Here is a 13,172-nt window from a genome sequence, read left to right on the forward strand (position 1 = left end):
TTCTTGAAATTTCTCTTCAAAAATCTTTCAACTTGTGATTTGCTATAAATCACACTCCTGTTTAACATTCTCAGTTTTGAACTATGTTTTAAACAACATTGTTATTCGCGAGTGTGACTCAAAACTTCATTGCTTTATGTATTTCAGCGCAAAATCTGAGTAACACTGACAAAAGCAAAAAATTGAAATGGTGAATGGCTGCTCACATTTTCACAATCAGTTTCTCAAAGCAGGCAGCAAGACTACACTGCTTTAATTCCTTTGTGAACCCAGGAAAGCACAAGAGGACAATAACACCTATTTTTAATTGTTAGCCAAGAAAACCTTTTAAAAATAATCAGCTGTCTCAGCTATTTAAAAGAAAACATGCTCTCCTGATATGCCTGATCAATAGGATTTTATTTGGCTTAAATAATAATTTAAGTCCTAAATAATTAAATAGTACTTGTAAAGGCTAGATTAGCTCACAGTTTTTCCTCCAACTATAGAAGTCCCTTGATCTAAGTCCTCCACATTACTTCAGGGTTAGTCTCTGAAGACCTCATTTAGGCAAGAATTTTTACTCTGGCTTTAACTTGAGCTATTGATTACCAGCTAACTAAGTCTGTAAATGCTACCGATAGTTCATAAACACTTTTTCTTCCTCTAGACTGAATAATTCCCAGGAAAGTATAGAACTAGGCAAGAATGAAAGAGTATGGTTAGGTTTATTTCCAAATAGTGAAATCCATCCATATACTCTTTGCATGATAGGCTATCTACACATTAGATAGCCAAAAAAATTCCCATTCCAGTTACAACCAAAAAGCTACAAAATGAAACTGCAAGGCAACATTAGTGCAATGAAGTCAGGAACCCCCATTTCCTGTTGCCTTACTGAGTTGTATAGCAATCAACTAAGAGCACAGAGAACTGGTATAAAATGTTACGACAACAGAAATTTCAGGAGAACAGTAGAGTTCTGCATTATGTCATTTCAACTAAACTAGAATTTCATCTAAAACAGCAGTTTTGTAGTTAAGAGTTCTACTTGAGTTCTACTGTTTGAATTCAGAGTCTGTACATTTCTTATTTCAGTGTACATCTAACAAAAAAGAAGGGCCAACAGAAGCTGACATTAGGAAACCTGTTCATTTTGTGTGTATTGCATAGCTTTATTCAGGGTTTCAGCAGGGTTAGCTGCTATAAAGCCTAAGTTCATTTATTCTTTATTCAAATGTATTCCTTCTTGCACGACCTTAATTTATCAGGATACAATTTCTACATTTTTCCATACTTTAGTTAGCTACTGCTTGCATTACAGAAAAACCAAGTAATATCTTGATTGGTATCTGGCAATTTCTTTTTTGAATGAATAGAACTAATGTCTCCCTTTAAGCCTAGTTTCAGATCAAATCTCTCCCCTCAATATTAGATATTTAGGTTGTTTCCAGCTACAGCTTCTGTTCACCAACCCTCATTTATTCCTCCTCAGATTTACATTGATATTACTCTCGTCATTCCCTTCAGATTAAGGCACCAAGTACCTTATGATTGACTATACTTAAATATTTGTGTTATACCAATAACCTGTAAGTACTAATTACGTGCTGAGAAGACATTGTGTGAAGACCTTGCATAAATGGAACAAAAAGCCTGCGCCGCAAGAACTTTTCATGGTCTCAGATCTTACATTTGCCAAAGAATACATGCAGAAAGACAAGGGGTTTTGTTCCTGAAACCTCAAAAAGCAAACTGGTACCAGTTACATTCTACATTCACCAAAGCAAACCAAACCAAAGTTCAGCAGAAATGTGAAACACTATTTGCAGGAACATCTCACACTGACAAAAGGGGTCACAGGATAAGTGATCTATGGAAGAGCTTTTCCACAGAATGATACTACCCATGAATACAGAGAACCAGAAATTTACTCTTGAATTTGTATACTGTATTTACCTCTCTGGGAAATGTATTTCTGTAAGAGAATGATGTTCGTGATTTGAAATACACAGACAACTTACATTCTGAAACATTTTCCCATGATACTATCTTTTAGAACGATTCTAAACGAACATTTGATTCACCAAAATTTTTTTTAAAAGATACCTATATAATTTGGCTTAAAATTTTACATCTCAGTCAAAAAGCCATGGCTTTGTCTTCACTGATGAAAAACATATTCACCCCACCCATGAGTATGAAAAACATACCACAGCCCTCAGGTCAGACAGGACAGCTGAGTGTTTAAAATGAGGTGGCAAAATAAGAACAGTATTATGTCCCCTGAATACAGTTGACCTCACTCCACTTACTGGACACTGAAGTTAGGACCCTGCTATCAGTGCTCTAAACAAGCCTTATTTTTATGTCAGTTACTAATATACAGAGATTTCGTGAAGCAAGAGAACAAGCACAGACAAGGTATTTGACTTAACTGCAAGTTAAAGAAAGAAGCATAACACCTTCCTTGCTGCAAGTATTACAGCTACCTTATTTCTGCATCAAACTGTATGAACATATTTCTGTATTTTCCAAGTATTTTTTAAAATACTCTACATCCCAGTGAAAGCCAATTTGTTCTTTTGTTATGATTCAAGAAAGTTTCAGGTATGTACCTGTACCAGAGCTAATATATTATGTGCTGAAATTAAATGGAAACATCTTCTTAAAGCTTTGAGAGTTAAAACATATCCATTCAATATTTATACTGATAAAGGCTCTATTTTAGTGAATGCAAAATTTAACAGAACATTATTATCCTGAGCTTGAGGGCTTTCCTGTGCCTGTTCAGGTAGAAAGATAAATGCCTCCCCTGGAGCTGCAAAAGCATGTCTGAAGAGAAGTGTAGATAAGATGCTGACTGTTGTTCTTCCTTAGAGCCAACACAGGGCTAGAGACTTATAGTGAAGTTTTAAAACCCAACACACTGAGTAATTTCTTTTCCAGAGTATCTACTGTCCTCTATATTTTTCTTAGGAAACCAAGACTTGTCAATATGCAATGATTTAAAGATTTTCCTCCTAAAATGAAAGCATTTTTACTCAGCTGTGCAAGTAAAAGCTAGCCTTGCTGTCTACACAGATATTTGAAATGCACAGCAGGTATTCCAAAATGGGAAAATCTGAAGGGGTTGAGAGTGAGGAGAGGAGACAATACAATAACATCACTAGTGAGAAAAAGGACAACTGTCAGACAGTTATACTTCCAGTGAAACAAAACAGGTAGGAAGAAACTCAAGGAGTATGCAGCACCTGATTCTTCCTTTTTCAACAATCCCCATTTTAAAAGGTATATACTCCTAGTACTTTTAAATGTACTTTCCCCCAACACCACCCAAAAACAGGAAGAAAATTTACAATCAAATACCAAACACACAAAATAGCAGTTTAATTCTACCTGACTTGAAAAAATATCATATGTATATTAATAGTGCAAGAAAGGAATCCATACTTTTTTAAAGCTTTTCTTACATTAAGGCTACAAAGTGACCCACTACATTTAAAATGCACCTTTAAGATCTGAGGAGCTAGTAAAGATAAGCATAAAGCAAGATAGGAAGAAGTCTAAAGATTATGCAAAAAATATACTTATGTTTCTATTATGTTCAGCCCATTAGCAAGATATTCTTAAACTGAGCATCTGAGAAACTCATTCAACTGTACTTACATTCTGAAGTATGCAAATATAAATGACACATAAGACTCATTGCCTTTACACTGACCTACAAATTAATCATTCCATCTTTCTGCAAGGTTTTCTTCTTTCCTTTTTAATTGAGCAGTTAGTTAAATTGCCTGGGAAATAATCTGAACTCCCAGTGACCTTTGTTATCCAAACAACATATCCTGAGTAGTTTGGAGCAAAGTAACTATTCAAACCGTGAACTAAAACAGTTTGGACAGCAAAAAGAGCTCTACCAGTTCTACTTTACTCATGCAGCATGCTATGATAAAGTTTGGTTAACATGAATTTGTCAATGTATTTTTAAATTGCAGTAAACTTACAATGATCTCACTCAACTCACTATGGAAAAGCAGCCACAGAAAACTGAAGAAAAATAGCAGCATCTCTTCCATCAACTTAATTAGTAAGAACAGTGCATCCACAGTGGAATTTCTTAAGCTAGTATCTCTTCATTTTACACATTTTCTTATAAAAGGAAAGGAAAAAAAAACACAATGCCTGTCACATTATTGTAAAAAAAGACAACTGTTAGCACTCCAATAATTGAGTATCAAAGGCTATTTAATCAATTTAATTGCCAGTACAAAAAAAATCTTGCCGGATTTCCATTATTTATTATATGTGGAGTTACTTGCTAGAGTACTTGGAAAGATTTACTTCCAAGTGGTCACCTACTTAGATCAAGCACTAAATCACTGACTCTGTGATGGTGTTTGTTTAGGTGGCAGCAGTTTAGCTGGCCGAACCTCAATGGCCCCTTACTGAGATCTCTGTGTGTGTGGCCCATTTTGTGTTGCAGCTGGCTTGACACACAAGTCCCACTGTATACCAAACCCATTGTTATTTTAATGTGACTCTCAGTCTACTTTGCCCTCACCACCCTAAAAACAGCTCTTAAGGGCAGAGTGTTGAATGCCCTGCGGCAAAGCCACCTGTCCTAAGATAAATCACAAAACCAATTAAAAAATTGTAAGGTACAATTTTTAGGCTCACCTTCATCAGGCTGAGACGTAGCTACAAATACTTCCAGAAGTTTGAGACAGCAATATATCTTCTTTGATCATTGCTTCAAAAGACTAAATATGGACTTATTAAAATTACTATGGCTTTCCCTTATGTTAAATTATGATTCTTACTCTGACACTTTTTTTAAAAAGCTATTATGACTGCAAAACAAACATATATAGTAAATATTTCCTCTAAAGCAGGTGTGAACTATTTGCGACCTGGGGAAGTTTGCCAACCATTCAAAGAAACATCAGGACATAAGTAGCCACATTCACTACATAAATTTAACATCTGTACAATAATTTGGAGATACAGCTTTAGCATCATCCAGTCTGAACAGTGCTGAGGTAGTCACAGAATTTATTTTAAGCATTTAACTTTGGTAGTAGACATCAGTTATTGTGAGGAACCTTCTTCTCCATCAATTAAACAGGTGAATTAGACTGTCAGCTCTAGTCTTCTGAATGACATGCACACAGATGCTGTAAATGACTCTCCTGATCCCTGTCTATGCCAACAGACAAAGCTATACAAAACTGTCACAGGGATTTCACATTTGAATGCAGCTTGCCTTCTTAGATCTCCTAAATTGTTTCAGGTGTCCAGCGCCTTAAAGGTAGGGCTCTAGCTAACACTGCTAATTCTAGCTTTAGTGATCCAGTACAAAAGAAGCAGTGATTTTTGAGAACCACAGACAAGTTTTTAATCTCTAAATTTATTTACTTCCATAAGCAAATAAAGGACAATTATTCTTCCCTGTGAGCTAGGAAAGAAAAACCAAACTGAACTTAAAGAACCTGTTTTTAAGTTTATCTCACCAAGGTGTTTACAGTGCCAGCTTTTATTGTTATAGCATGGAATCACCTGTCAGATTTACCACTGCCAAACATCCTACCCAGACAATGACAGACAGAACAAGCCTTGAACACACAGCCTGTGGCAGGTAAAGAGGAAGGATGAGCCTGCTTTCTGAGGCAACTTGCAGAAACTACATCCTCCATCCTATTGCTCTTCAACTTCCAATTTGGGGGGAGGGGGAGAACAGGTGGTGATGTGCATATTACTTCCTTGGTGAAGACATTCATTGCACCACAGTCTGAGGGAGCTCATGTCAATGGTAATCTGGAAAGGCAATCAGATTTTTGTGACAGAAATCACCTATTAGGTCATTTAATGTACCATACTGCCAAACAGAATAGCTACTTATAGTGTATTTTCCACTCTTTTGTCCAATCTGGTTCTAAGTAACTGAAGCAATGGGGCTGCTACCATATCCTCTGGCAAACACTTCAACAGTAAAACAAATTTCAACATTAGAAAATATTTCCTAATATGCTTATATTTTCCTTTGCTTAACTTCACTCCATTATTATTTGCACTCCTGCAGAGCTCTTAGTACAGTTTGGGGTACAGCTTTATATTTTAGGAAAGTAGATTAAGTAAACTTTTTTTTTAGCAAGTTGCTATCAAAGAAGGTAAAAATCATTTCAGAATATCACCTTCTTTAGTACTGTTATGAAAAACAAATTTCAATATCTTACATATTTTATCATTATTAAATGACTATTACCAGTCACTAGTCCAAAGTCACCAACAGAAATTCCCTACAAGAAAACTGGAAAACAAATATGCAAGCACACAATTAAAAAACAAACAAACACTCAGAAGACCTTGAAAGCAATTAGAGTATTTCAAATTTATGTGTTCACTGATTTCCTGAAAATATTATATATATTGAATATTGGTAATTACCAAACTGAAAAATATCCTCAACAGGAAGTCAAATGACAGTGGTGAGATAGCTAACTTTACTTCACATCGGTTGATAATTATTAAATTACTAATCCATAACATGGTCAGTGTAGCATGTTTATGCTTAAAATTTTAACATTAACTTCCTATGCAGCAGGAAATCATGATAGATTTACCACGTAACATAAGAAAGCTTTTGTTATTTATGCTAGAACAGGAACTTAAAGTAACCTAATTTATATATGAAGCACACTAAGCACCCACAGAGCATATTTAATATGTAGATATTTGGAGAAGAGAGATCAACTGATCCACCAAGACAGTGCAGCACTGTAGCAGTATGCTTCTCCCACAAGGATACAGTATATACAAGTTGGAATTTTATTGCTATTATTATGCTAAGTTTCTCACAGACTTTCACTTTGTGATTTGAAGTAACAAAAATTAATAAACACTTTACTGTCACTAACTGCTGGTAATTAAAAATACATAAAGAAACTACTTAAATAAACTATAGTATCAAAAATAAAAATCATATGGATTTTCTTAACAGCAAGACAGAAAAAGAAGCAACTGGTCCTATGCTAACTGTAAATTCTTTGAAGTGCTTTTAATATGTTCATTCTTGTTAGGTTATACATATCAGATCTTTTGTGATAAGCTATACCTCACAGGTATACCTTTTTGGCCAGCAGTTATTTACATAGTGTGTACATATCATTTGTAAATAGGAGACCAGGACATACCACTTGTCAGTAAGAGAACCAGGACAAAACTCACAAGAAACAGCGATATATTCAGAAGAACAAAGGCAAATGATTTTGTTGGAACTCTATAATTCACTTTTGATAGGAATTAGAGGTTTATCCAGACTGGATGGAGAACTATGTCAGAGCACTGCACTGGAAATTACTGGCCAAGTGGATGGGCATAGATGACTGTGCTACCCACAGTTAAATCAACACCCATGCTCTAAAGTAGGTTTCATTAATGCTAATTAAAACAAACAGGTTTGTACGTATACACTTCTAAAAAAAGGTGTATGCACCCCCACCCCCAAGAGCGCATGAAATTCTATGTATTCATTGGTGAACAAAATGTGCATTTGCAGTAATGAGTAGCTGCAGGACTAGACACCCATCTTATAGCTCAAAGTATATCAGTCCATTTCAGAAGATTTTATAACTTAACATTCAGTATTTGAACTCCCAAGTCAACCACATCTTCATGCATTCTTTTCCATAATCTTTCCCTTTGTTATATATCGAATGATAAAACTACCTTGGTTTAAGGATAGCAATCTTCCAATTATTCCTGATAATTTAATGGTCTTTTCTCACAATGATGATTGTTGACATAATGGGGCTGGAAGAGGAGAAGCAGGGAATTTACAAGAAGTATTATGTGCGCTATTGCCAAAATTGGAACTAATTGCTTCCTTTTCCTTTTTGCCTACATTTTAAAATAAGAACATGAAGACTCACACATCTCCCTCTATCTGACTGTAAGTAGTACATATAACAAAAGAAATGCAGTACATTTTAAACAACAGTCAAAAAAGTGTTCTTCCCAAGACTGGAAATAATATTAGGTTTTAATTTGTGCACATACATATTTACTGAAACATGAAAAGAGAGAAAGAACATTCACATTGGCTAAACAAAAGATGTAAAAATAAATACCCATTCAGAATAGTAAGTACTGGTAAGGGATACACAACCTAAACTGAGCACTTAAGTTGCAGAACAGCCTCTCTAGGTTTCCTCTGCAGTAAATGAAGGAAGACGTACATTTTAGCTGAATTTCAGTCCTCTGGATGTTCAAAGCTCAAGATTAGCTTCCTAATCTGATGCCAGAAGATCTACAGTATGAATACCTTCACAGAGACTTTGCAAAAGTTTGAAACACATTCCATCATATCAGAATTATAAATAGCTTTCAGGTATATAGGCCTTGGCCATTTATTTGTAGGCATTAATTCAGTACCAGCAGAGAGGAGGAAGGTGTGCTTTCACCCAAGAAAAGTCATCTTTCCTAAAAGCACTCTTTTGATACCCAATGCAGAAAGCATGCCCAGCAATTAGGACATTTTGTTCTTTAAACTACTTTGGCCAGATTAGAATTTTCCCAAATTGACATAAAGATGTTTTCATAAGAATTAAGTTTCTGGTAAGTCTTAATTGATGGAAACATATATTAGGTGGGGCTACATAATATGAAGATATTTTCCCTTAATAAAATATAGTATGTATTTCATCTGTCTGGTATTTAGACTATATTATGTATTACACAGACAAGAAAATCAGGATTGTCAGAATTACTGTTCATATTTTCTAAGTAAAATTTGGTCCTAGCCTTGTAATACTGCTGTAATACAGCACTTTGACTGTGACCCATTGTGAACAGGACTCGACCCTGTGTACTCCCAAGAAGTGTGGCGCAGCAGGCACAGAGCCCAAAAGACCTTGGGTAAATGCACAGAAAAAACAATAATGCAGATTGGAAGACTTGTATAACCTAACGCTTGGAAACTTAATTAACAGCCAAGTTGTCCTGCAGTTTCCTATACAGCACAAGGAAAGATACGCCTGTACTGAAGCACCCTTTTAAGTAGCCTAACTCAGGTCCAGTCAATCTCTTTCTCCACTGGCTAAAGGGAAGCAAACTCTTAACATAAGCATCTAAGTAAGCTGCTTCAAAATTATATAGTATGAATGCTGTTTTAAACCAATTTAAAGTAATTTTTCATCATTCCTTCTGAAAGATACATATGCATAAAAAACCACACATACTTCCATTTCAATTTCTATCCATATATATATATTGCATTCTTTGTCTATTTCTAGTTTAGAGAAAATAATTTCACCTTTCACTTCAACAGAAGTATCTCTAAGAAGGTGGGGGATTTTTTTGATTTGGTTTTTGTTTCAAGTCAGACACCTCTGTTAGGTACTTGAAAGGTGATACTCTCCTTGTTTTCCCCAAAATAACCTGCCACAGGAGGAGCAAAGCTTGCTTCAGCAATGGTCTGAAGTAGCAAACTAACAGGGAGTGCAATCCTTAGACACCTTTGACTATCTCTGGGCACAGCTCCATGCTAGATTTTCTTCCTCCAGGAAAAAGACATTCCTACTCTCCTTTGTCTTCAGTCTCATTTCCATTATCTCACCACCACAGTTTACTTCCCCTCCATAGTGCCAATGCAACTGATCACAAAACTGTGCCATGAACTAGATCTGTGCAAGGATCCAGCCAAAAGAACTGTTCCTTTTTAAACCCAAATTTCATTGATGTGGCTGAGAGGTAAATCACCCCAACAGCAGCCTAGCACAACTGAAACAGGGACAAACCTTGGCACAGGCATATCTTCAATTTTGGGGGAAAAAAAAGAGTAGGCATAAACAGAGTTTCCTGAAACTAATTTCTCCCTCCCAAAAAGCTGTAACACTAAACCACAACCAGTGGCAGCCAAAGGTGTCTACAGATGCAAATTACCTTCCTTCTTGCTTTAAAAGATGCTCCTTTCCTTTGCAGCCAAGAAACCAGCATAAAATTGCATTCCTAGTCACAAATTAATGCTGTTTCAAGCACAAAACTTTTTTAGTGTTAGCTTTCAAACTAAAGTAATAGAAAAAAATTTAAAAAATTTGTTCTGGCATTTGAAAATAATCTTATTTCTAAGTTTCTTCTTTTCTAGATGAATAGGGAGAAAGCAAAAAGAAGAAACAAGCAAATCAGAAATGTACACATTGATGGTGAGGATTAAAAGAGGGAAAAAATACATCTAATACAAGTCAGGAGTTAAAAACATGAAAGTTACAGCTTATGGAACATCTCAGTTTAATACTAAACTAACTCCAACATGTAGGCATGCCTTGCTTACAGAAAACAGAAGCCAAAACTTAAATAAGTTATGGAAGTAATGCTCCTATTCAACATCATTTAAAAAGGTAAGAAAGTAGTTCTGTTGATTTCAGGTTTTATTAGAAAATCCACAAACTTGGTTTTACTTTGGCCCATACTGGAGTTTACAAAATTCAACCTGAAAGGCATATCCCATGTCCATTTGATTTGAGATCATCGTAAAAACACAGAAGTACACTCAGAAGGTCTTAAAGTTTAGCACTCAGATTTAAACATTTAACTATACTTACAGAAACATCTTTCAGATTTTTTTCATAGGAGAAATGACACTCTGTATTTTCTTCACTTCTAGAAATAGCAAAGTTATATTTGCCAGATGATTCTTCTCCAAGTATCAGTGCTTTCTTCAGTTCCTCAACATACTTTTCTCTATCCATTTCCATGTCAGCAGCTTCCCTAGAAATTTCAGCTTCAGACACTGCAAGAAAAAAAGATTGAGAAATACTCAGGTATGTGTGTACCTATACATTCCAGGGATAGCCTAAAGGAGACTCTTCTTTCCTTGACATAGATATGTGCTGGACACTAATGGAGATGCTCCATTCAAGCTGCTGACTAGAGATTTTTCATAAGAATTGTGCCCTTTTTCCTGTCTGAAAGTGGTTTATTACCATCGCCCCACGATTTTGCTTGCCTGAAGTTATTCTATAACACTAACCTTACGACAGAAAAAGAGCACTGTTTTAACTAATGGTCTGTTGTCTCCTGTTTTCTTTGAAAGTGAGTAATCTAACCCCAGAAGACAGCAGACATGCAATTCTCTCCTCACATATTCCTGACCACTTCTCTAATCTCTTAATTTGCAATCTTAAAAGAAAATAAGATCAAATCAAAAACAAAGGGTATACCCAGAGACATATGAATCTATGTTTTACTGTTTAAAATTCAAGGCCCACTAAATGAAGGATGTGTCCAATTTGCATTAGATCAGGTGTATTAAGAAATTCTTATTCCACTCCTTTGGAAACAAACACAAATGACACTACTGCAAGTGCCAAGTTTCTTGCACAGGCAGATTTAAACAAAGACTCTAAATAAGGTCATGTAGTATGTGTGTAACAATCCAGGCTTTAACGTATAGCCTATTAGTATAGCATTTTAGATTCTCTACTTGGTTCACAAAAGTATTTCCTTTTCTAGTTATGTAACCAATATTCTGAGGAAGATTGCTCTACATTGTCACTTATTGTTTGATAATAGACATTTCTAGCATTTTTCTGAAGACTTGCCCAGCATCTGAGAGAGCAAGATGTGGAAAAGGAAATTAGTTTGTGACAGCCTGGAAGGGAGAGGCAGGGGAAAATCCTTCACACAATTGCAAGTGACACCCCCCCACTCCCAAAAAAGGTGTAGCCACCTCAAAAAAAAGCCTATAATTAACTGTAATTCTTCCTTATACAGATGTCTTACTTTGAAGATTGTTTCATACCGAGACATAAACCTGCAAACATATTGTGTTTGTACCAATGGAAACAGAATAGCATTTCAAATAAACACAAGCCTGCTTAAATTACCTCTCTTTTCCTATCCTTTCCCTTGACACAGTACCTAACCTGATATTGCAAAGAAGGTGCTATTTATCAAATCAATCCATCACACAAAAATACAGCAGTGGGGTAAATCAATAATTATTTGCTATAGATAGTTATCTCCTCACACATTTCAAGACTTCTGAAATGATTCTGCATCTTCAGTAAGTTCAACTTATTTTCAAAGATTCACAGAATAGTTGAGGTTGGAAGGGACCTCTGCAGATCTAGTCCAACCCCCTGCTCAAAGTAGGGTCAGTTAGAGCAGGTTGCTCAGGGTTGTGTCTAGTAGAGTTTGTATAGTCTCCATCCTTGGAGACACTCAAATCTCCCTAAGCAACCTGTTCCAGGGTTCAACCACCTTTACTGTAGAAAGGTTTCTTCTTACACTCAAATGGTTTTCCATATTTCACTTCGTGCCTGTTGCCTCTTGACCTTTCACTGGATACCACTGAGCAGAGTGTGGCTCCAAACTCCCTCCTACCAGGTGTTTATATACACTGATAAGATCCTTCCTTAAGCCTTCTCTTCTCCAGGCTGAAGAGTCCCAGCTCTCTCAGCCTCTTCTCATACAAGATGCTCCAGTCCTGTAATCATCTTAGCAGCCCTTCGCTGGCTTCACCCCAGTATGTCCATGTCTCTCTTGTTCCAGGGAGCCCAGAACTGCACACAGTACTCTAGATGAGGCCCCACCAGGGCCTAGCAGAAAGGGAGAGATCACTTCTCAGCCACATTACGCAGACTGTCACCAGCAGGTTGAGAGGATGCTGTTGGCCACCTTTGCTGCAAGGACACACTAATGTCTCATGGTCAAATTGGTGCCCACCAAAACCCACACGTGCTTCTCCACCAAGCTGCTTCCCAGTGCATCAGCCACCAGCCTCTACTCGTGAATGGGGTTTAGCTTCCCCAGGTACAGGGCTTCATACTTCCCTTTGCTGAACTCCATGGGATGCCTGTCAGCCCCTCTCACCAGCCTATCAAAGTCCCTCTCAACAACAGCACAACAATCTGGTGCAGCAGCCACTTCTCCCAACTCTACCATCTGCAAACTTGCTGAGGGTGCACTCTGTCCCATCATTCAAGTCATTAATGAAGAGATTAAACAGTATAGGCCCCAGTATCAACTTCAGGGGACCCATCAGTGACTAGACTCAGGCTGCTGATCATAGCTCTTTCAGCCCAGAAGTTCAGCCAGTTTTCAACCCACTGCACTCTCCACTTATCTAGTCTGTACTTCATCAGGTTGCTTGTAAGGATGTTACAAGAGACAGTATTGAAAGCCTTGCTAAA

The 13,172-nt window shown here is 36.7% G+C and overlaps 1 protein-coding gene across 8 annotated transcripts in view; it reads right to left on the reverse strand.

Annotated features, from left to right (window-relative positions):
- Nucleotides 1–13,172, reverse strand: part of LOC112983650 (DNA repair protein XRCC4) — a 191,411-nt gene that overhangs the window by 151,680 nt on the left and 26,559 nt on the right. For all 8 annotated transcript variants that reach the window (XM_064502480.1, XM_026100900.2, XM_064502482.1 and 5 more), the window contains one exon: nt 10,581–10,768. In XM_064502480.1, the coding sequence (XP_064358550.1) occupies nt 10,581–10,768 (188 nt within the window). The remainder of the gene's footprint in view (nt 1–10,580; nt 10,769–13,172) is intronic.

Source organism: Dromaius novaehollandiae, chromosome Z (assembly GCF_036370855.1).
Source record: "Dromaius novaehollandiae isolate bDroNov1 chromosome Z, bDroNov1.hap1, whole genome shotgun sequence".
Classification (NCBI taxonomy): Eukaryota; Metazoa; Chordata; class Aves; order Casuariiformes; family Dromaiidae; genus Dromaius; species Dromaius novaehollandiae.